Source organism: Dama dama, chromosome 7 (assembly GCF_033118175.1).
Source record: "Dama dama isolate Ldn47 chromosome 7, ASM3311817v1, whole genome shotgun sequence".
Taxonomy (NCBI): domain Eukaryota; kingdom Metazoa; phylum Chordata; class Mammalia; order Artiodactyla; family Cervidae; genus Dama; species Dama dama.
Window position 1 is genome coordinate 9,069,209 of NC_083687.1, and position 25,811 is coordinate 9,095,019.

At 38.6% G+C, this 25,811-nt stretch overlaps 1 protein-coding gene across 1 annotated transcript in view; it reads right to left on the reverse strand.

Moving 5' to 3' along the window:
* Positions 1–25,811, reverse strand: part of MLIP (muscular LMNA interacting protein) — a 275,449-nt gene that overhangs the window by 103,416 nt on the left and 146,222 nt on the right. Inside the window, exons 4-5 of the mRNA XM_061146051.1 lie at positions 22,764–24,305; positions 4,500–4,571 (exon numbers count right to left, since the gene is read on the reverse strand). Of these exons, the coding sequence (XP_061002034.1) occupies positions 4,500–4,571; positions 22,764–24,305 (1,614 nt within the window). The remainder of the gene's footprint in view (positions 1–4,499; positions 4,572–22,763; positions 24,306–25,811) is intronic.

Here is a 25,811-nt window from a genome sequence, read left to right on the forward strand (position 1 = left end):
AACTACTGCATTTTCTCACAGTTTATAGTAGGAAGAAAGAAAAAACCAATATGTATATTTAAATATGGTTTAGTAAGTGTTTTAAAAGAGTAGTTGAGTGGTAGACAACTGCCCAAGGGCAACCAGTTAGTATAGATTCGGGTCCTGGGCACTTCTCCATTGCTAAACAAATTGGGAACACATTTACTTCTTGAAGTAACCTAAATTAAGACACTTACTCTGGTCTAGACCATATGCTTAAGTTAGTAACCAGATTTTGTTAAGTTTTTAAGACATGCATTGATCTTAAAATAGTCTCACCCAAAGACATATGATTAATCTGACTGGAGTTTAACAAGTCACCTTTAAAAAAATTAAACTGGCAACTTAGAACAAAACGTTTATATTAACAAGATATCTCAAATCTTTACTTTTCTATTTTTTTTAGCATAGTTCTTCCTATTGTCTTTGAAACAGCTGTTTATATTCTCCTTCCACCAGGAGAAATAAAATGATTTTTCCTGTAATCTTCATTTAAATAGTGAATCCTGTAGTTTATAGGTGCTATTTATAACATTGAGCTACTCTAAAATTCTTTCAAACACACATAGGCTATGAATTAAATGCACAATAATATCATTTGTTGGAAAAATTAGTATGTAACTGTAGCCTTCATTTTATCCTGAGAGATATTTGTGAAGAAGGCAACAGATAAAGTACTTCCAAAGAAAAAGCGTATTATTTCATGGAAAAATAGCAATCGCCGTGAGACAATAAATATTCATATTATTTGATTACAAGGAAACATTCCTTTGTCTTTCCTATCCTTAAAACAATTGCACAATAAAAATAATAATCCATGTATTTAGAATGTAAATGTGTTTCCTTAAGTTAAATTTTTTACCTATTGCTATCGGACTTAGATGATAAGAAAAATTAGTCAATGAGAGAGAGATGTTTAACATTCTCTGGAAAGGATAGCAGTACCCACATCGTGAATAAAAAATAATGCCCATATAAAAATTATTTCCTCTACAGAGCTTGGTATATTGTTGAACGTATTGTAATAAGGACAGTCATGAATGCAAGTTCATCTAATTATTTTGTTCCTGCTTTATAATCACTAGTATTACATCCTCATCTCAGTCTTGGAGAAGATGATTATTGGCAGGAGATTGAGTCAAAGACCTCAATGCCAACACATTAAAATATGAAGCCTGACATTCATCTTTTCCTGTAAAGCCTTAGTTAAGGCTTAAGCTAAAAATGCTTCCTTCCTAAACATTCATGGAGGGGAAATGATAGGAAATGGAATAAGCTATAAATTTAAGTTTGATGTGGACAATAAATTATAGAACAGAAGTACCAGATACTTTATATCCCTTGTCAACAAAATGTACTCTTTTGACAATTATGGGCTTCATCAAGGGGTGATTAAAGCTGAAACCAGTTGGGGGATTCAATGAAAGCTTAATGTCTAATCAGAAGGGATGCCTGTATTTCAATTTGGAGAAAAGTTTGCTTTAAAAAATAGTATTATCTTTTTAAGTGATTCTGGTTCCTTATTAATTATACTATATGCTATAAAAGAAAATATGGTATAAAAAATCTGACTGGGGGAGAATTGCTGAACTATCTTAAGATGAAGTAAATGGGTTCATTGCATCTTCAAGGCAGTCCCCAGCATGGACCCTAACAGAATACTGTAATGACACTGTGGCATCACCCTTCTTCATTGTAGTGTTCCGGATGATATTAAAGGGATCTCCAAGAAGTTTCGGGAATTCAACATATTCCAAACTATGAATTCTCCCCCAGATAGATGAGCCTCTTATTATAACAGCCCTAATTTACCCACTCGATTCAGAAATAAGTCCCTTTGATTTTGATGGCATAGGATGAGTTCTATTGTATAAACCAGATTTATTTTTTTAAACTACAACCATGAATGAAACAACGCAGTATCATTCAAGAAATATGACTGAAAATAGAAATAAACTCTCATAAAATCTTGGGATAATGTTTTTGTGATTTAAAAATTCTTAAAAGTAAAGTTTCTCATTGAAGAGTACATAACATAGGAAAGCCAGAGGGAAAAAAAATGGAATTATAAAAGGCTCTAAAGAAAAACAAGCATCATGTTATATCCTGTGACCCTGAAGCAATTCAAGTATTTGTGGTCCAAAAACAATATCTTAGCCAAGAGACAATTATCCACACTAGATAAATATATTGTGTGCTCAGTCAGGCTAATCCCTAGTGAATAAACGCATTAGATATTTTAAATCAGATATCATGATATTTACAGATGTTGTTGTACTAAAAATAAAAATGGTAATTTTACTGAAGAGTATGTTTTATTTGAAATTAAAAACACAAACCCTCTCCTTTATGAACTTGCATTAGGTTCAGTGAAAACCAATACCACCAAAGATGTTTATGAAATGGGTTTTGATGAAATTCAAAATTAAGCTAATCATTCTTCATTTTTATGACTGACTAATAAAGTATAATCTTTAAAATCCATTGAACTGAAAAAGACAGAGATTCTGAAACCAGGAAGTCTTCACTGCTGGTGAGGGAAGAGCTTCTTTCACTTCTGTGAAGGCAGGCCCTTGGGAGCAAATTTTGGAAACATCCATCTAAATGGGCAGAGGGTCTATGATGAGGGAACACTTCTACTATGACTCCACATAATAGCTCTAGATATAGGATAAGGGGCATCTGGTGACATGGTGATGGTGTCACTTCCTCAAGCCTCCAGAAATCTCCTGATATTGAAAATCTCCCTTTTATGGGAGTTGGGGCAGGGGGACCATGCAGCATGCAGGATATTAGTTCCCCAACCCAAGAATTGAACCCATGTCCCCTGCAGTGGAAGCTCAGAGTCTTAACCACTAGACCACCAGGGAATTCCCCTATGTTATCCTTCAATAAACCAAAAAAGGTCAAAATTCAGAAAAGAAGCTAGAGGAAAAAACTACCCATCTCCCTGCAACCAAGTAACTCCCACCCCAGTTCAAAGGATTCAGATATACAGAGCATACTCTGGGCCACAGTTGGATAATAGTTTGTTATCAGAGATACACAATGTAAGAGATACTGTCATCTAAAGTTCACTTATACACCTCTTAGCATTCCCCACTAACAATTCCTACTTTTTAGACAAAGGAATATACAGAATATGAGAATATACAGTTTTACTCTCCAGATCATGCTATATATTTTAGCATGTAGATTCACAAACCAGTGGTCAAAATATCACCTGGTTGCAAACACTAACATCTGACAAATAATAACATTATTTGAAACACTATAATTGCACACACACAAAAAATGGGCTTCATGCAGTCAAAGATATATTGCCTAAATAAATAGCATAAAAATAACATAGGGACTATATCATGTCATAAACTTGGTAATTGATTTCATTCATTTCTTCCACTGGGACTTCATTAGAACCTTTGTAATGGACTTGTGAAACAAGAGGCTTTAAGTTAATTTACCCACTGAAGCAGAATCCTGTAATTTTATAGTTAATGACTCTTAATAGCAAATCAAAAATGCCCTGGAGCCGTGTGAAAGCAGCTGGGTCACTGGAAAGGATTTCCACCTTCTATCTCATTCATGGAGGTCAGATCAGTGAGGTGGATAAAGATGTTCAGACCCTGATGTTTGGGTAATGTATTTCCACCCTGTGGAAGCCACACAATGTGTTAAAGTCAAAGTGTTAGTCGCTCAGTCATGTCCAACTCTCTTTGGCCCCATGGACTGTAGCCCACTAGGCTACTCTGCCCATGGAATTCTCCAGGCAAGAATACTGGAGTGAGTTGCCATGCCTTCCTCCAGGGCATCTTCCCAACCCAGGGACTGAAACTACATTTCCTGTGTGTCCAGCACTGCAGGCAGATTTTTACCATCTGAGCCACCTATGAATCACCCAGTTTGAGAGGCGGCCAGTTGCCCAGAGGTAACCCCACTTTACCTCCACTCTGCTGACTGACCACTGTGAACAGAAGTGGACACCCTTAAATATTTTTTTTTTAAGATTTTCTATGTGGACTTTATTTTTAAAGTCTTTATTGAATTTGTATAACCCTGCTTCTGGTTTATGCCTTGGATTTTTGCCTGCGAGGTATGTGGGATCTCAGCTCCCAACCAGGGATTGAACCCACACTTCCTGCATTGGAAAGTGAAGTCTTAATCATCACAGGACCACCATCCTGGAAGCATGTAAATATTAACCATTATTTAAAATTCCAAAGGACAGGGATATACTCAGAGATACACGATGTAATCAAGTTTCCCAGAGCTGCCTGACAGCTCCTACCCAGACTCTACTGATAAATTAATGATGTCTCCAATTCTACTCACCAACATGCTTTCACCATGTCATCCTAAACTAAAAGCAGCATTTTATTTTGGTAAATGCAAAACTTGAAAACAGAAATTTTCTAAAAAACATGAGCAATCTTAGAAAACATCACCAAAATGTACTCTGCTTTTGAACCAACACTGACCTTCTGTTCCAAAAGCAATGTGTTTGTTGGGATTGCTGCAAAAGCCTTGTAGCTGGACTTGGTCTTGTATTGCTAGAATGGGGGGTAACCAGAAAGTAAGAATGGGATTGAAAAGGGGAAAGAATGTGACAGAATTTTAGACCAGTTCTACCAAGTTAAACGACACATTATCAAATGAAGGAAACAATGATTATGCTTCAACAACTTGCTTTTGACAGAAAAAATTAGCTCTTCATGTTAATGTTTTATTAGAATGAGAAGCAAAGAAATACCACAGTAAAACATCAGCCTAGGGATTATAGGCAATTATATGCTATATCTTTTCAGAGTTTAAAAACATTCTTTTTTACACAGTTATATGTAAATTTCTCATTGGCAGTATGCCCTGACAGGAATAATATTGTATAAATATTTGGGGTATTTTTGCTTGATTCTCAAAGGAATGTGGATCTTTTTTTATGGTGCTATAATTAACAAATATTATTGCAATAAGTTTAATTAAACTCAATACATTCTCTTGCATCATTTATAAAAAAAGTGATCAGAACACATAAAATTCAGCAATGATTTTTAAAAAATAGTATTTTGAATAGATATGATAGCAATTTAACTCCATAACGAGAAAACTAGAAGGCCATGCTATTGGTCTTAAATTCATTTTTTAAACTTCATCACCCTCTCCTGTACTTTCTAATACAGTGATATTAAAGAATCAAAAGAAAATATTTCAACTTTTAAGTAAAAGTTGGTGTAATCTAATTCAGTTTTGTAGAGTATTTGGGGTCGAGCATGAGGAAACTGTAGAAATCAGGATCACAGACATAATCAAAATCCCAGTGTTGACATTGCTCTGGGTGCCAAGTTCAAGGCTGGTCTCACTTCAAAAGCTCCTGTCTCAGGCAGCTTCCCCACTGGCCCCAAAGCTGTAGGAAACTGGCACACAGCGCCAGGCTGTCTTCATCCCCTGCAAGCAAACCAAAGGATCTACAGAAGAAGACAGAGTAGTCAAGTAAAATAAAAAAATGCCAGGGCTGGAAGAAGCAACGCTTCAGCCCCTTCAAGCCCCGAGTCTCTCTGTTGACCTGGTACTGTAAGCCCCCTACATACGAACAAGTTCCGTTCCAAGAGTGCATTGGTAAGTTCAATTTGTTTGTAAGTCCAACAAAGTTAGCCTAGATACTCAACTAATGCATTTGGCTATATAGTACTGTACTATAATAGGCTTGTAATGCTTTTCATACAAATAAAATGTACATAAAAAACAAACACAAAAAGTGAAACATTTTCAAATTTACAGTACAGTACCTTGAACGGTTCAGTAGTACAGTACAAAAGCTGGGATATAGGGGCTGGCATGAACGCTCACATCTTTGAAAGGTTGAAACCTGAAGGTTCATATGTAGGGGACTTACTGCACTGCTACAGTCTCCAGAAAATAACGTATTTAGATTAAGGATTGAAGCAAAATGCCATCTCAGCATGGAGAATAAGAGCTGACATCCATAACTAGGCAAACAACATGCATTGCCTCATTTAATTTTGCAGAATCCCTATAACTAAACAGTCATTAAGCAAAGGCTATGTGGTGAGTTCAGATGACTCATCTAAGACCACAGCCCATATAAAATCTAAAAGATTTGGAATTCAAGTCCACCAGGCCCATATTTCTCAATAAGATATCTTCTCCCAAGGAATATCTAAACAGATAAATAATGCAGAAAAAATGTTATTAATACTCCACAGTGGTTTTGTGGATGTTTAATTGCAACACTAGTTGCAATAATAATAATAACTAACAATCACTGCAAGCCAGGTACTCTCTAAAAGCTTACTGTGTATTATCTCCCTGAGTTATCAAAACAAACCTATGACATAGATATTATATTACATTCACTTTATATATGGAAACTAAAAGGCTTCCCTAATAGCTCAGTTGGTAAAGAATCCGACTGCAATGCAGGAGATCCCGGTTCTATTCCTGGGTCATCAAGATCCTCTGGAGAAGGGATAGGCTACCCACCCCAGTATTCTGGCCTGGAGAATTCTATGGACTGTATAGTCCATGGGGTCACAAAGACCTGAACATGACTGAGAGACTTTCACTTTCACTTCAAAGCAGAGAGACACTAAGAAAGAATGTATCTAAGGTCACTAGCTACTAAATCATCGCTGGGATTTGGACATGACGCTCCAGGTCAACAGCCATGATTCATCTACCATAGGACCTCACCTCATCTTTCAGGGTGCATAATCATTTATAACCTTTGCTCTCTCTTATCCTCAGCTGCTCTAAAGAGTATAGCTGAAAAGCTTGGTCAGAGCAATATCTTGCTATTATATATGTAATGCCATATAATCTTAGAATCAGAAGTGAAATTGAAGGCACTTTGTTTCAACCCCCCCAGCCAAAGCAGGAATCTCTCTGATCCCTTGTTTAGCCATACCTCCCAAGGTAGCATGTTCAGTTCTGTTAGAATTAGTACAAAATTCTCCTTTATACTGAGATGAAATATGCTTCTGCTAACTTACTCCTAGAGGACATTGGTCCTCTTTTTCCCTGTTTGACTAAGAACTCTCTTCTGTGTGATGGTTATGCGGCTGTTTCTATCAACCCCTTCCTTACTGATCCTCAACTGAAGAACTCCACTATCATTTCCTCCTGTCAATATTCCTTTAACACTTTTTAAATTTAATTTTGATTTTATATTAGAGTATACTTGATTTACAGTGTTGTATTTTAAAAATGATACAAATGATCTTATTAAAAAACAGATGCAGACTGACAGAATTTGAAAACAAACTTATGTTTACCAAAGGAGAAAGGTGCGGGGAAGGATAAATAAGGAGTGTGGGATAAACATATACACACTACTATATGTAAATTTTAAAAAGATATGTTTAACTAGATGTATTTTAACACAAGGTAGAATATCATCATCATTTACATGATATTGACAATAGACTCGATTAATACAGTGAAGATAATAATCATAGGAATGGTCTCCTTAGTTTCTCTGATATGTTTAGAATACAGAAGTGAGTGACACTGAAGTCATTTTATATTATTGGAGCACCATGACTTAAAATTCCTAATTCTTTCATCTCTTTTTTTAAATCAATTTATTTTAATTGGTGGCTAATTACTTTATAGTATTGTGGTGGTTTTGCCATACATCAACATGAGTCAGCCACGGGTGTACGGGTGTCCCCTCATCCAGAACCACCTCCCCAAATCACTCCCCACCCCCATGGAGAACAGTATGGACATTCCTTAAAAAACTGGAAACAGAACTGCCATATGACCCAGCAATTCTACTGCTGGGCATACACACAGAGGAAACCAGAATCGAAAGAGACACATATACCCCAAATGTTCATTACAACACTGTTTACAATAGCCAGGACATGGAAGCAACCTAGATGTCCATCGGCACATGAATGGATAAGGAAATTGTGGTACATAGACACAATGGAATATTACTCTTTCAACTCTTTTTAACATTTGGTTTATATTTGGTTGTCATTGTAAACTGTAAAGATAATTTTATGTTATTTCATGAACCATTTTTATCTTCATTCAAGTCACAAATTAAGGATAGAAAGCTCTTGCCTACTGGATTCTGCCAACCTGGTGGGCATCAATCCATCTTGTAAATTTACTTGGATACAGCAGTCCAACTAATGGAGTCATTCAACAAATTATTATTGAGTATCTACTTTTGCATGTGCATTGTTCTAAATATTAGAGATTTAGCAGTAAACAGAACTCATAAGACTTTACTCTCTAGAGTTGATATCTCATTGAACTGAAACAAACAAACAATAAACAAGTAGTAAAGAAAAGTCCTAGAAAGATAAATAATATTCAGAAAATTAAAGTAAGACGATGAGATAGAGAATGATCTCAAGGATGCTTTGGATTAAGTATTCAGGACAAGTGGGAATTCATAGGAATACATCACTAGATCTCTAATAGGTCTAGTAGAAGATAGGAAAAAAGGAAGGTATCTTTCCTTGTTCATGATATCATGAGAGACATCACAAAAGCTAGAACCTGGAAGGCATTCAACAAATGTCTATTGATTTACGAAAATGTCTGACTTCCAGTTATAGTTGTTTTTGCAAATATTCACAAACTAAGAAGTTGCTATAATTTTCAGAATTTACCTTGGAATTTTGTGTGAAAAAAATTGCTTGCTTATTTTTTCTGGTAAAGCTCTCCTTTTCCAAAATTCACAATAGTTTTGCAATAGAAGTAGAAATTTTATCTTTCTTTTTTTGTGATACAATTTTTCTAGACCAGGAGATTCAACTTCTTTACAGCAACCAGATGTCCTTTCTCGTACTTTCTGTATCTGGAGCCTCGTGCATCTCTAAGATACATGTTCCCGTCATGGATGAAGGCAAAGTTAGCATGGCCAAGTAGGAAAGACCAAGACTGAATAGCGACATATTAGAATCAAGGGCACTCCGGAAAAACACCTGCTTCTGCTTCAGTGACTACACTAAAGCCTGTGACTCTGCAGATCACAGCAAACTGGGAAAAGTCTTCAAGAGAAGGGAATACCAGACCACCTGACCTGTCTCCTGAGAAATCTGTATGCAGGTCAAGAAGCAACAGTTAGAACCAGACATGGAACAATGGACTGTTTCAAATCGGGAAAGCAGTACATCAAGGCTGTATATTGTCACCCTGTTTATTTAACTTATATGCAGAGTACATCAAGCCAAATGCTGGGCTGAATGATTCACAAGCTGGAGTCAAGATTGCCTGGAGAAATATCAATAACCTCAGACATGCAGATGACACCACCCTTATGGCAGAAATGCAAAAGGGCAAAATGGTTGTCTGAGGAGGACTTACAAATAGCTCAGAAAAACAGAAGCTAGAGGCAAAGGAGAAAAGGAAATATATACCCATTTGAATGCAGACTTCCAAAGAATAGCAAGGAGAGACAGAAAGGCTTCCTCGGCAATCAATGCAAAGAAATAGAGGGAAACAATAGAATGGTAAAAACTAGAAAATTTCTTCAAGAAAATTAGAAATACTAAGGGAACATTTCATGCAAAGATGGGCTCAATAAAGGACAGAAATGGTATGGATCAGACAAGCAGAAGATATAAAGAAGAGGTGGCAAGAATACATAGAAGAACTATAAAAAAAAGATCTTCATCACCCAGATAACCACGATGGTGTGATCACTCACCTACAGCCAGACATCCTGGAATGAGAAGTCAAGTGGGCCTTAGGAAGCATCACCACAAACAAAACTAGTGGAGGTGATGGAATTCCAGTTGAACTATTTTAATTCCTAAAAGATGATGGTGCAAAAGTGCTGCACTCAATATGCCAGCAAATTTGAAAACTCAGCAGTGGTTACAGGACTGGAAAAGGTCACTTTTCATTCCAATCCTAAAGAAAGGCAATGCCAAAAAATGCACACAATTGCACTCATCTCACATGCTAGAAAAGTAAAGCTCAAAATTCTCCAAGCCAGGCCTCAACAGTATGTGAACCGTGAACTTCCAGATGTTCAAGCTGGTTTTAGAAAAGGCAGAGGAACCAGAGATCGAATTGCCAACATCCACTGGATCATTGAAAAAGCAAGAGAGTTCCAGAAAAACATCTATTTCTGCTTTACTGATTACGCCAAAGCCTTTAACTGTGTAGATCACAAAAAACTGTGGAAAATTCTTAAAGAGATGGGAACACTAGACCACCTTACCTGCCTCCTGAGAAACCTGTATGTAGGTCAAGAAGCAACAGTTAGAACCGGACATGGAACAACACATTGGTTCCAAATTGGGAAATGTCAAGGCTGTATATTGTCACCCTGCTTATTTAACTTTTATGCAGAGTATATCATACGAAATGCCAGGCTGGATGAAGCACAGGGTGGAATCAAGATTTCTGGGAGAAATATCAATAACCTCAGATACACAGATGACACCACCCTTATGCCAGAAAGTGAAGAGGATCTATAGAGCTTCTTGATGAAAGTGACAGAGGAAAGTGGAAAAGCTGGCTTAAAACTCAACATTCAAAAAACTTAGATTATGGCATCCGGTCCCACCACTTCATGGCAAATAGATGGGGAAACAGTGGAAACAATGACAGACTTTATTTTCTTGGGTTCCAAAATCACTGCAAATGGTGACTGAAGCCATGAAATTAAAAGACACTTACTGCTTGGAAGAAAAGCTCTGACCAAGCTAGACAGCATATTAAAAAGCAGAGACATTACTCTGCCAACAAAGGTCCATCTAGTCAAGGCTATGGTTTTTCCAGTAGTCATGTATGGATATGAGAGTTGGACTATAAAAAAAGCTGAGGGCTGACGAACTGATGCTTTTGAACTGTGGTGTTGGAGAAGACTCTTGAGAGTCTCTTGGATTGCAAGGAGATCCAATCAGTTCATCCTAAAGGAGATCAGTCCTGAATATTCATTGGAAGGACTGATGCTGAAGCTGAAACTCCAGTACTTTGACCACCTGATGCGAAGAATTGACTCATTGGAAAAGACTCTGAGGCTAGGAAAGATTGAAGGTGGGAGAATAAGGGGACAACAGAGGATGAGATGGTTGGTTGGCATCACTGACTCAATGGACGTGAGTTTGAGCAAGCTCCGGGAGTTGATGATACATAGGAAAGCCTGGCGTGCTGCAGTCCATGGGGTTGCAAAGAATCTCACATGACTAAGCAACTGGACCGAACTGAACTGAATGGCAGAAAGTGAAGAGAAACGAAAGAGCCTGTTAATGAGGGTGAAAGAGAAGAGTGAAAAAGCTGGCTTGAATCTCAACATTAAGAAAACTAATGACATCTGGTCCAATCACTTCATGGCAAATATATGGGGAAAAGGTGGAAACAGTGACAAATTTTATTTTCTTGGACTCAAAAATCACTGCAGATGGTGAGTGCAGCTATGAAATTAAAAGACACTTGCTCCTTGGAAGAAAAGGTATGACAAACCTAGACAGCATATTAAAAAGCAAAGACATCATTTTGCCAACAAAGGTGCATACAGTCAAAGCTATGGTTTCTCTAGTAGTCATGTACAGATTGTGAGAGTTGGACCATAAAGAAGGCTGAGCACAGAAGAATTGAAGCTTTTGAACTGTGGTGCTGGAGGAGTCTTGATTGTCCCTTGGACTCCAAGGAAATCAAACCAGTCAATCCTAAAGGAAATAAGTCTTGAATATTCATTGTAAGGACTGATGCTGAAGTTGAAGCTCCAATACTTTGGCTACCTGTTGAGAAGAGCCAACACTTTTAAAAAGACCCTGATGCTGGGAAAAACCAAAGGCAAAAGGAGAAGGGGGCAGCAACAGATGAAATGGCTAGATAGCATCACTGACTCTTATTGCCATAAGAGATGCCTTTTATGTCCAGTATATTTCCTCTGTGTTTTCTTAACAATATTCTAATTTGGAACATATTTATTCTTCAGCATTTCAAGGCTTCCAGGTATTAAATCAAATATATTGACTTCTCTTCTTTGGTTTAAAATTACAAATCACTCCAGTCACTATAATTATAACTCAAATAATAATAATAGGCTGTAATATTAAAGACTGGAATCACCATTAACAAATCATACAAGGTAGAACCAATGAGGCTGACTTTGAATCCAGCAAAAAATTCAATGATAACTATTGTATCTCTTTAATTTGCAATCTATGCTTTGAGCCATCATTCAATAAATATTTCTTAAATATCTACTACATGACAGGTGCAGGGCAAAGTTTAAGTTTAAAAAAAGAGCTGGTATTTTGTATGCAAGTTTATCAGAGCTAATTCTATTTATAGGCAATGCTAGATATTGCAACATAAATCCTGGGTATGAAGATGAGGAAAGCAAGAACACCCTTCCCCTTCAGAAAATATTTCCCACCACTATTGCCACCATCACCCCTTCATTGTGTGTGTGTATATGCATGCTAAATCACTTCAGTTGTGTCTGAGTTTGTGCGACCCTATGGATCGTAGCCTGCCAGGCTCTTGTGTCCATGGGATTCTCCAGGCAAGAATACTGGAGTGGATTGCCATGCCCTCCTCCAAGGAATCTTCCCAACCCAGAGATCAAACCTGTGTCTCTTACATCTCCTGCATTACCAGGCAGGTTCTTTACCACTAGCACCACCTGGGAAGCCCAGGTAAAAGTGTTAGTCACTCAGCTGTGCCCAACTCTGTGAACCCTATGGACTGTAGCCCCCCAGGCTCTTCTGTCCATGAGCTTTCCCAGGCTAGAATACTGGAGTGGGTAGCCATTCCCTTCTCCAGTGGATGTTCCTGACCCAGGGATTGAACCCAGGTCTCCTGCACTGTAGGCAGATTCTTTACTGTCTGAGCCACCAGGAAAGCCCCCATCCCCCATCACTGACACATTAAATTCATCACAGGCTCTAGTAATAAAGAGCTATGCGACCTCAGAACAAACTGTACTACTTGCCTTGAGAATCAGGGATTTGAACTCATGGTTACACTTTCAGTACAGTCAGCTTCTCTGTAGGCATGCATCGCATGGCTGAGAGCATCACTCCAAATGTCCACTTCCTGCTCCTCAGGGACCATGTTTACACTGCCCTAGTTAGAGTCTCCCTGAGACGAAAGCTCAAGCCAAGCCCTGATCCAATTCACAGAAGGAGGCTGCCCAGACATGTCCCTTACATCTGAGTTACTGGCAGAACGCAAGGTCCACACTGAGCCTGGTAGCCGAAGTGGTGTGGGCGTAGCAGGCTGGCTGTAGACAACAGCCAGGCAGAGAAGGTGCAAGCTACCAGGAGAAGTTCCCCGAACAGCTCTTCCCAGGTTCCTTCTCCACAGCCGATTTATTTTTTTGTGTTTCTATCAAATGTATAGCATTTATTTCATTGCATTACAAGATTCTGCCATCCTTATTAGCCTCATAGGTCATTTAGAGGAGAGATTTTATATTATTTCCAACACCTAGTACCAACCTGGAAAAGAACAAATGTTCAGCAAATATTTGTTGAGTTAAATTGAAGTAGTTAATTAAAAATTACAATAAGATTCAGAAAGTATAAAAAAAACAAAATTTTAATTCCTCATCTGCTGTTCACGACTTAGAAAAGTCTCTTCTTTGAGTTAAACTGCACAATCATCCCTTAGTAAAAATGCATAACTCCCTGAGGATTAAAAAAATAGGGCTTTGGTCAACCACTGTCACTTGAGTGTGAATCCTTCCTAAGACAAGTTCGGAAAAGCTAGCTGAAGAGAAGCAAAAGAATGGGATACAGAATTGGTTAGTTCTGAGATGGCAAGGATGTGACAATTGTGAAAATCTAGAATCCCCAGAAAGGTGCCAAAGTGGAGGATGTGGAGGAGAAGACAGTGGGAGAAAAGCAGAAAAAGTAAACAAAAAGATACATATGTCTAGCATCAGCTATTTTAATGACATTTTACATACAGCTGGCTTTGATGATGGCTGAATGTTTGCTAATCTACCTGCAAAATATACCCAGAAACACTATCTTCTCCTTCACTGCCACCAGAGACACCATCATCCATCACTCCCCCACCCCCAGGTGGTTGCAATAGCTTCCTAAGGTCTCCTATTATCCCTCTAACCCTCTAACGGTCACAGCAAAGCAGCAAGATAGATTAAATTATGTGAGATGAATGAAAGTGGGTCATTTGTAGAGACGTGGATGGACTTATAGAGACTGGCAGACAGAGTGAAATAAGTCACAAAGAGAAAAACAAATACTTTATATTAAAATGCATGTGTGGAATCTAGAAAAATGGTGCAGATGATCTTATTTGCAAAGCAGAAATAGAGACTTGGACATAGAAAACAAATATATGGATACCAAGTGGGGAAGGGAAGTGGAATGAATTGGGAGATTGGGATTCACATATATACACCATCGTTAGGTGTATATAAGATACAAAACTAACTGATGAGAACCTACTGTATCACACAGGGAACTCGACTCAGTGCTATGTGACCTAAATGGGAAGGAAATCAACAAACGAGGGGATGTATGTGTATGTGCGACTTCCCAGGCGGCTCAGTGGTAAAGAATCTGCCCGCAACGCAGAAGACGTTGGTTCTGTCCCTGAGTCAGGAAGATCCCCTGGAGAAGAAAATGATAACCCACTCCAGCATTCTTGCCTGGGAAATCCCATGGACAGAGGGCCCTTGTGCGGGCTATAGTCCACGGGGCTGTAAAGAGTCAGACTTCACTGAGTGACCAAACAACAACAACAGTATGAACATGTGTAGCTGACTCACTCCGCTGTACAGGAGAAGCTAACACACATTATAAAGCAACAACACGCCAATAAAGATTAAATAAATTTAAAAACTAAGACACCCCAGTGGTTCCCTGACTTACTCAAATTAAACATCAAAGATTTAATATAGTAAAGAGTCCGAAATGCAGTACTTGGATGCAATCTCAAAAACGACAGAAGGATCTCTGTTCGTTTCCAAGGCAAACCATTCAATATCATGGTAATCCAAGTCTATGCCCCGAGCAGTAACACTAAAGAACCTGAAGTTGAACAGTTCTATGAAGACCTACAAGACCTTTTAGAACTAATACCCAAAAAAAGATGTCCTTTTCATTATATGGGACTGGAATGCAAAAGTAGGAAGTCAAGAGATATCTGGAGTAACAGGCAAACTTGGCTTTGGATACAGAATGAAGCAGGGCAAAGGCTAATAGAGTTTTTCCAAGAGAACGCACTGGGCATAGCAAACACCCTCTTCCAACAACACAAGATATGACTCTACACATGGACATCACCACACAGTCAATACCAAAATCAGATTGATTATATTCTTTGCAACCAAAGACGGAGAAGCTCTATACAGTCAGCAAAAATAAGACTGGGAACTGACTGTGACACAGATCATGAGCTCCTTATTGCCAAATTCAGACTTAAATTGAAGAAAATGGGGAAAAACACTAGACCATTCAGGTATGACCTAAATCACATCCCTTATGATTATACAGTGGAAGTGAGAAATAGATTTAAAGGACTAGATCTGATAGACAGAGAGCCTGATGAACTATGGGCGGAGGTTGGTGACATTGTACAGGAGACAGGCAGCAAGACCATCCCCAAGAAACAGAAATGCAAAAAGGCAAAACGGCTGTCTGAGGAGGCCTTACAAATAGCTGAGAAAAGAAGAGAAGCAAAAAGCAAAGGAGAAAAGGAAAGATATACCCATTTGAATGCAGAATTCCAAAGAATAGCAAGGAGAGATAGGAAAGCCTTCCTTAGTGATCAGTGCAAAGAAATAGAGGAAAACAATAGAATAGGAAAGACTAGAGATCTCTTAAAAGAAAATTAGAGATACCAAGGGAACATTTCATGCAAAGATGGGCTCATTAAAGGACAGAAATGGTGCGGACATAACAAAACAGAAGATATTAAGAAGCGGTGGCAAGAATACACAGAAGAACTATACAAAAAAGATCTTGCGACCCAGATAATCACAATGGTGTGATCACTCACCTAGAGCCAGACATCCTGGAATGTGAATTCAAGTGGGCCTTAGGAAGTATCACTACGAACAAAGTTAGTAGGGGTGATGGAATTCCATTTGAGCTATTTCAAATCCTGAAAGATGATGCTGTGAAAGTGCTGCACTCAATATGCCAGCAAATTTGGAAAACTCAGCAGTGGACACGGGACTGGAAAAGGTCCGTTTTCATTTCAATCCCAAAGAAAGGCAATGCCAAAGAATGCTCAAACTGCCACACAATTGCACTCATCTCACACACTAGTACAGTAAAGCTCAAAATTCTCCAAGTCATGTTGCAGCAATACGTGAACCATAAACTTCCAGATGTTCAAGATGGTTTTAGAAAAGCCAGAGGAACCAGAGATCAAATTGCCAACATCCTCCAGATCATCAAAAAAGCAACAGAGTTCCAGAAAATCATAGATGGTTTTGACTATGCCAAAGCCTTTGACTGTGTGGATCACAATAAACTGTGGAAAATTCTGAAAGAGATGGGAATATCAGGCCATCTGACCTGCCTCTTGAGAAACCTGTACGCAGATCAGGAAGCAACAGTTAGAACTGGACATGGAACAACAGACTGGTTCCAAATAGGAAAAGGAGTACGTCAAGGCTGTATATTGCCACCCTACTTATTTAACTTATATGCAGAGTACATCATGAGAAACTCTGGGCTGGAGGAAGCACAAGCTGGAATCAAGATTGCCGGGAGAAACATCAATAACCTCATATATCAGATGACACCACCGTTACGGCAGAAAGTGAAGAAGACCTAAAAAGCCTCTTGATGAAAGTGAAAGAGGAGAGTGAAAAAGTTGGCTTAAATCTCAACATTCAGAAAACTAAGATCATGGCACATGGTCCCATCACTTCATGGCAAATACATGGGGAAACAATAGAAACAGTGGCTGACTATATTTTTCTGGGCTCCAAAATCACTGCAGATGGTGACTGTAGCCATGAAATAAAAAGACGCTTACTCCTTGGAAGGAAAGTTATGACCAACCTAGACAGCATATTAAAAAGCAGAGACATTACTTTGTTGACAAAGGTCCATCTAGTTAAGGCTATGGTTTTTCCAGTGGTCATGTATGGATGTGAGAGTTGGACTATAAAGAAGCTGAGCTTCTTTATAGAATTGATGCTTTTGAACTGTGGTGTTGGAGAAGACTCTTGAGAGTCCCTTGGACTGCAAGGAGATCCAACCAGTCCATCCCAAAGGAAATTAGTCCTGGGTATTCGTTGGAAGGACTGATGTTGAAGCTGAAACTCCAATATTTTGACCACCTGATGCAAAGAGCTGACTCATTGGAAAAGACCCTGATGCTGGGAAAGACTGAAGGCAGGAGGATAAGGGGACAGAGGATGAGATGGTTAGATGGCGTCACCGAACTCAATGAACATGAGTTTGGGTAACCTGAGGGAGCTGGTGATGGACAGGGAAGCCTGGTGGGCTGAGGTTCATGGGGTCACGAAGAGTCGGACACAACTGAGCACCTGAACTGAACTGAACTGTGCTAAATATCTTGTGATAATCTATAAGGGAAGAGAATCTGGAAAACACCATATATATATATATTGAATCACTTTGCTGTACATCTGAAACTAACACAATATTGTAAATCAACTATGCATCAGTAAAAGTAAATAAATTAAAATAAAGTTTAAAATATTGAAGACTTAGAAGTGGTCCACAAGTCCTCATAGGACCAAGCTCTCCCAGTTACATCTCCCTCTGACAACCGCAGCTTCCCCCACACACTCTACTTTGCCACCCTGGCTCCCTATCTGTTCTTTGTTCTGGCCTGGTGGTCTGTGGCCTTAGGAATTTTTCCTGACTATACTCTCTCAGGAAGCATCACCTCCACGGATGTCACCCTCTCAAAGAAACCTATCTCCACCACCCAATATAAATTTATGAAAACCACCACCTCTTACCCTGATAGACTTTTCTTCAAACCACTTATGATCTTCTCATAGACAAGACAATTTACTTATTGAGGAGGGAGGGTTGTTTCTCTTTCACCGTAGATTATAAACATTCTTTTAGCAGGCATTTTGTGCAATTTTATTGGTTTCAACATCTTCACAACTTTGAAATGTATACATAATAAGCACTCAATGCATATTGATTGTAGGAATGAGTGATTTGTTGTGAAACCAGATTAAAACCTCCATTTTTCCTCATGAAGGTACATTTCATATTGTTTGTTTCCCAGATTACATGAGGATCAGCAGAAATGGAGACAGTCACATAGAAGCTTACCACCAAGTTTCCAGTGTGATATATTTGGAAATGTTATGATGCCTTAAAGGAATGAGAGTTTATAAATAAAACATCAGCTATAAAAGTTCAGGAAATATCAAAAATCTCCCAAATGATTATCTAAATAAGCTATGTGCCTAGACAGCGTTCAAGCCAGGGCAGCCACACCACTGGACCCTCACAGAGCTCTAGACCGTCATCAGTGAGGAGCAAAACGAATGAGTTTTTGATATAATGACCATCCCAAATTTCCATATGGAATGCCATGATAACCCACTAGGAGAAAAATATAAACTATTTTATAAGTGAAGGCCGAATATATTAGAAGCCCAAATACAACTCTGTGGATTAGTTTTCTGATATTCAGGCTTCCCCAAGGCGAAAAGAAAGGTCTCCAACAATACACATGTTGCTCAAAGAGCCATGGGAGCAACATGAAGGAGACACCCATCCTGTCCAGGGCCATGATTATAATGTGAAGTCGTTTATTTTCAACCATAGCTGAAATTAAAATATAGCCATTACATCATATAGACTCAGAACCTTAAGATTCTATCTATGAGAAAGAAATATCAGACACGTCTTATCCCTGAATTTAGCTCAGCATTATCCAGCTGTTCCATTTTATTTTCATATAAAAGGAGAATAGGGCCCAGGCTTGGAACTAATACCTTTCAAGCACTGATGTTTTAATTTGATCATCTTCTGTATTATAGGACCACTCTCCTTTTGGGATCTGGCACTGAGGGAAGCTGATCTAAATCTGAAACTCTTTGACTTCAAAGAGGGTTCTGTGCTCAGGTTAGAACCACAGTGGAAAGAGCCAGATAAGAAACTCCATAAAAACACAGAAATTATTTGATATCCCAAAGCTTTTGTCTATTTCCTCTTATCAATCTATAAAATAATCTTACCAATTTAAGCAAAGCTAGTCAAACATCAAAAGAAACTTGGAATTGGGGTAAGCTTATCTCTTCCAGTATCCATCAGTGTTCATTTTAATAAACTTTTTATACTCAAGTGTGTGTGTGTGTGTGTGTGTGTGTGTGTGTGTGTGTGTGTGTGTGAATCCCCTGGTGCCTCAGACGGTAAAGAGTCTGCCTGCAATGCGGGATACCCAGGTTCGATCCCTGGGTCGGGAAGATCCCCTGGAGAAGGACATGGCAACCCACTCCAGTATTCTTGCCTGGAGAATCCCATGGATGGAGGGGAATGGTGGGCTACAGTCCATAGGGTTGCAAAAAGTCAGAAACGACTGAGCAACTTCACTTTACTTTGTTTCATATATATATATATATATATATATATATATATATATATATATATATATAAATAACTCTCTCTCTCTCTCTTTCTCTCTCTCTCTCTCTATATACACACACACACACACACACACACACACACACACACACACACACACATGGGCTGATTTTTACCTAGAGAGATAATAGCAAAAAAAAAAACAAGGAGGAAATAAATATGATAAAGAGAGTTATTCAAGAGAAACTAATTTTTCAGAAGTTATTATAAATTTTATCCATTATATGAAACATTTTTCTGTTCAAAGAAACAGATAAAAATGGATAAATTATCACCACTCTTCATATTTTAATACAGTTCATCAAATTTTATCATACATTTCTATAAGCTTGAATAATATGAACTTGGAAATAAAAAAACTAAACAGGAATAAATAAAGCAAATGCCAAGAATTCTTCAATACTGGGAGTAGTAAGTGAGCTGTGAAGGAACAGGTCATCAAAAAACTTGATTTTAGGACAAAAAGATTTTATCAGAACTCCCTTCAGGCTCATCCTCTTCCAACTCTTCAAAAACAGGACAAAACATAAACAAAGCGAAGTGAACCACAAACAGAAACTCTCTAAAGAAGCCAGTGGAGTAAAACTACTTTTCACAAAGGTAAAGAATAATTTAAGTATAACGCAGTGTGGTTTAAGAGATAATTGTCAATAAATTCAGGAAAAGGTAATGTTTAAATCACCAGGGTTTTTTTTTTTTCTTAATATATCACAAGTGAATTCCATAATAATATATATGTATTGAAAAAATAACCACCAGCTCATTTACTTCAAATAAACCACTTTTTCAAATTTAAAATTAGGGTAAAAGATTTCTTCCATCCCATTTGCTTTTTAAAATAGAAGGACTTCATAATCTGGAAAATTACATTTTAAAATGATCCAAATATTATATCAATTGATCATCCTAATCATCATCTCATAATGATGATTTCCTTCCTAAGAACTAATAAATCAAGCTAAAATTATAATGAATAGGAGTTATTGCTTTGTTGCAGTAAATCTCAGTTTAAAAAAAATGGCTTCAAGATTCGGTAGGCTTCAATTAATATAAATGTCATCTCAGTCAGCATAAGAAACATTACCTGAGCAAGCTATTCATTGAACAACAGTTTCTTGGTACAGAGAATGGAGAAAATAATATGACCAATCTTATACGGTCATAACAAAATTAACAGACATAGTCTCTTCTAATTAAATTTTAACAGCTTTGTGTAACTACTATGATGGTTCATGATTCACAGAGAGTATTTGATCTCTGTTACTGTAATTATCATTGCTATTATCATTAGTTGATGATAAGACCAGTATTCTTATGTGTCCACATACATTCATCTGGGACCATCATCTGTATATTCAGTCAGGTCATTTAACATTTTGGAAATGCCAACTGCTTTCCTCTTCATTAAGCTAAATCCTAAACATTTCCAACAGGCCTGACATTTATGATAACTTCCCTCACTAACCATATTCCATAACAATATTTCTCTGAATTCAGTGACCTTTTATACATAATCTGTATTATACTGTTAATATTGCCTTGCCCTTGTTTTCTAGGTTTACCGTAAATTTACTAAGTCTCTACAGCTTCTCCACATTATATATATATGTATGTGTGTGCATGCTAAGTCGCTTCAGTTGTGTCCGACCCTTTGTGATCCTATGGACTGTAGCCTGCCAGGCTCCTCTGTCCATGGAATTCTCCAGGCAAGAATACTGGAGTGGGCTGTCATTTCCTGCTCCAGGGGTCTTCTGACCCAGGGATATAACCCACGTCTGTTTCCTGCATTGGCAAGAGGGTTCTTTACCACTAGCGCCACCTGGGAAGCTCAGATATATGTATGCTTTTCTGCTAAATAAAAAATTGTATTTTAAGACAAAGGATTATCTTTTCCTTGAAAATAAAACACACATCCTCTAAAAAGCTAGTATAGCAGTGGGCATACAGTAGATGTCTAATGCATGCTTTTAAGGTGAATCATACTGTAACCTTAATAGGTTAAGATCTTATTAATACAAGATCATGTGGCTCTTTCATCTTTCCCATGATTAGTTCACCACCCCGACAGTGACAGAGTTGAACACAGTCTCCATGGAATCAACCTGAATGCTCTAATGGTGTTATTTCAACACACTGAACTGAAAATCCCAATCCCCTTCTAAATTCAGGCATTTTCATAATGTTATTTCATGTGTATAATAATGACTGAATTCTAAGCTATCTATCTAACCACAAATAAACTCCAAATCCTAAGTTACACGGGAACAGCTGGGAAGCTGGCAGAGGTGCCATTCTAGAGCAGAGATGTCTTCTTCCAGGACAAATAAACCATGAATGCTATGGGTAACTCCTTCAAATGTTTCCCTTCTCACATTAAGACAGATGCTGATCCACATCCTTGTTCAACAGGTTATATCGGAGCATTTAAAAGTCAATATTTCTCCTCTCTTAGATTCTATTTCCCTATACCCAGCCTATCCACTCTTTCTGTATTTTATAATCATTATGTATTTAGTGTTTAGAATAAAGCAAATCGTTTTCACATACAAAGGAAATTTCTATTCTATTTTGCCCTATATATATATTAATATATAACTAAATACATATTGATTTAGCTTGAGGTTTATGGAAAGCAATAAAGAAATCAACAGTGTAGAAGGGGAAAAAATTAATAATAATAAACAAATGCCAGCAAAGGAAATAGAAAGTTTTCAAATTGACTTTGCAATCATTTGTGGCTTGACATATAAAATTCCATTTTACACTAATCCTATCTACTATTCTATCAGTATAGGATATCTTGGTGGATAATAGGGTTCATGTTATTAAATAAATCATAAATGTATCATATTCCCAAATCTCATCTAACTGCTCTAAATTCCATCTTTGGGATCAATAATATAACTCATTATGCCTGGGGAAAAAAATGCCCTTAAGGCCATAGATATAAAAAAGTTCCATAAGAGGATTTGCAAAATCAAAGAGGTTTTCAGAAACATGCACAATTTTAAACAGATTATAGTTCATCCGCACATTCAAATATACCAAGTCTTATATCCTCTTGCACTACCTCCTTGTAGGAGCAGAACGAATATCATAATCATTGATTTTCCCCTGGAAAAAAAATTCTTCTGTATTTCAAAAGCAGCATGCACCATGCAACGTGCAAAAGAATACCTTGGGTTTCTTATTCTCAGGGCCTGCTGACATGGACAAGGTACAAGGTGCACTCAGCTCCTGGGTTCTTGTTAGAGAGAAGGGAGGTGTCGGGGCTGAGACAGATGACCTGTGCTCAGATACAGAGCTTTCGGGTTTCCCAAGTCTTGAAGGCAGGGTAAGATCTGGGTGCAGCGCGGAGGGGCTGAGCTGGCGTGCTTTTGTGGGAGGATTAGCCAGGGGGAGGGCAGAGGGCCCTAGACGGGGAAGAGAGGCAGAGCTGGAGCTGGAGACAGGGGCTGGGCGTGGAGTAGACGGAGTCTGCCCTTGGCCAGGGGCCGGCGCTTGTGCACTCCTGGATCGGTTTATCAGATTTGAAAGAGCTGGGGACGGATGGTAGAGTCTCTCTGGTGAGGAGAGCCTGGCCCTTGGGTTAGTGGGAGGAGACACAGAAGACGATGTGGAGGAAGGTGATGGAGAAGCATGCGAGCAGATATCCCTGGGCTTTCCCGGGCCTCTGGGGTCAGCATCCTGTCTGCCTTTGGAAGGCAGAGGAGAAAAGCTTGGAGGGACGGGAGGCAGACCCACAGAGCTGGAGGTACCGGTTTGCAGCTGGGAAGTCACTGGGCTGCTCTTCAGAGTCGGGGATGGCATTTTCTCTACAATCACAGAAGCGAAGCTGCTACTGCCCTGTTTTGGGGGAGAGAGGGCCGATGCCTGGGGAGAGGGAGCAGCTTTGGTGGGAGAAGAAAAGGGGAAGGATGGCTGGCTGAGGTGGGAAACCGGGTTTTCCCTTTGCTCTGGAGACCCCGATCGCAGGGAGCAACTTGAGAGGGATTTCTTAGGTGTGGGTGGGGTTTGTTTGGCTTTTTGATCAAGCGTGAGCGTGGAGGATGCCAGGGAGTTGAGAGAGAAGGTGGGACAGGAGGCCGGGGAGAGGGGCCTTTGGTGAGAAGGGTTGGACTTGAGGATGGCAGTGAGAACGGAAAGCCTGGAGGGCACCAGGGGTTTCACCCCTGGCCTTGAGAGGCTCCCGCCGGAGGACGCTTGGCTACAGACCGTGGAGGAAGAGCCGTGGAAAGGGGAGGGGAAAGCTTTGGGACTCGGCGAGAGCGAGTGCGTGACGATGCGGACTGGGATGTAGGAGGCTGCACCCGACTTCAGAGAAGCACCGGAGGCTGGTGAAGGAGAAGAGGCTCTCGGACTCTCTTTGGGACTAAGGACGTTCGAGGTGACCGTCTTCTTGAGGACTTCGGGAGGCTGCCCCGGGTTCTGCTGTGCTGTGCTTGGACCTGACACCTGAGCGGGCTGGGGGACCTGCGACGTCGAGGACGTGCCCTTCGGTGCAAAAAAGGGTGCAGAGTGAGCGGAAGTTTGAAAGTACGTGGTTGTTTCTTCCACCAGGGCCCCACGGGCATCCAGCCTCCTCGAGTGGAACTCCTCCAGGACAGAGGCGCCGGCGAGGTCGCCTGGGGCAGGTGGTGTTTTCTGATTAGTTGGAGAAACAAAGGAGAAAGCAGGTGGTTTACAGGCAAGCTGCTCAGAGGCAGTGGGAGAAGTTAACTAGAGGAAAGAGAAATAGACAGGGTCATAGGACATCATTTGTGAAACTGTCAAAGCATTATTGTCACTGGTGCGTTTATGCAAACAGTCCTATTCGTTTACACAAGGAAGCCCTTAAACCTCCCCCAAAATGGAAGAAACTCAGTTTTGCTAATGAGGCGTTTCTTTGAATTTGAAATAAAATATAAATAAATGGTGAACTCTTAGACACTAGATCTCATTTATTCCCCGGAATAAACATCAATATAAAATTGTATTTGCATGTCTCCCTTTGGAAAGCAATTCATTGACAAAATCTAAAAGAGTTATCTTCTTTTGGAATTGGGTGATTTGAAAAGATTTAAATCATCATTAATATAAATTTCAAAATGCACTTCAGAAAAGGAAATAGCTTTTCTTCCATTGTAAGACTATAAACCATAATATGATAAAAATGATTACAATCTTTCAAAAGTTTAACACACTTTGTTTAAAATTCTAAAAACTTAGACTTTTCCTACACATTGTAAACCTGAAAATAATGCCCAGAATTCAAGATACAACACCCAACATCACCATACAGTGATAAATAGAGAATGAAAGCCAAGGGTGAAATAGGGATGGAGTTTTAGCTTATGAAAAATATTTTCCCTAATTACTTGTCAGAATGGACAGTTAACAAATGATGTGAGTTATGCTGGAAGGAATGAATAGATAAGCAGAGTACTTTACAAATGCAATCTGCCTGAAACAATGCAATTCACCAATCCACATCAAATAAAAAGAAAATAAAGAAATAATGTCCCAAAGTGGTTAGGGAGAGCCCATAAAATAACTGGGTATCTGTATTCTTGTGCTATTTTTAAAAATTATCCAGAATTTTAAGACAAGTACTGAAATTATAAATGATTCTAAAGCCAAATCTTTTAAAGTGGTTTCCTTTCAAAATTATTGATTGGAGTCTATCAGTCCATAAGGGAAAGGAAAATATTTGTACCAAAAAAGAATTTAGAAAATATCTGTTATCGAAAACATTAATAAATATTTATTGTTATATATGTATATATAATATATAACAATTTATATTGCAGTATATATCAGAAAAGCTTACAACCATAATAATTAACTTAGCAAGAGCTTCATTTATAAACTCAGTAAAAGATATTTCTTGATTTTACTTTTTAACACGTTAAAAAGGTGCCCATCAGACCGAATGCGAAGATTTTCACATCAGAGCTTTGAGTCCTAAAAATATCTAAAACTGATAAATGCAAACAACTCATCCGAAACTTGTATGTTTCTGAACTAATGCATCCAAAATATTCCTTTCTTTTCATATGTAAATTTGTTTGTAAATTTGCAACACAGAATTCTTGCCACATAAATAATTGTTGAGTAATTTTGGCATGTAACCCAGAATATCTGAAAATCAGGGATAATTAAAAATCAAGCAGAATTCAATAAAATTGAGATAGAAAGTTTAACAACCTCCTCACATACATTTTACTTAGAAACAATTCTGCTTAT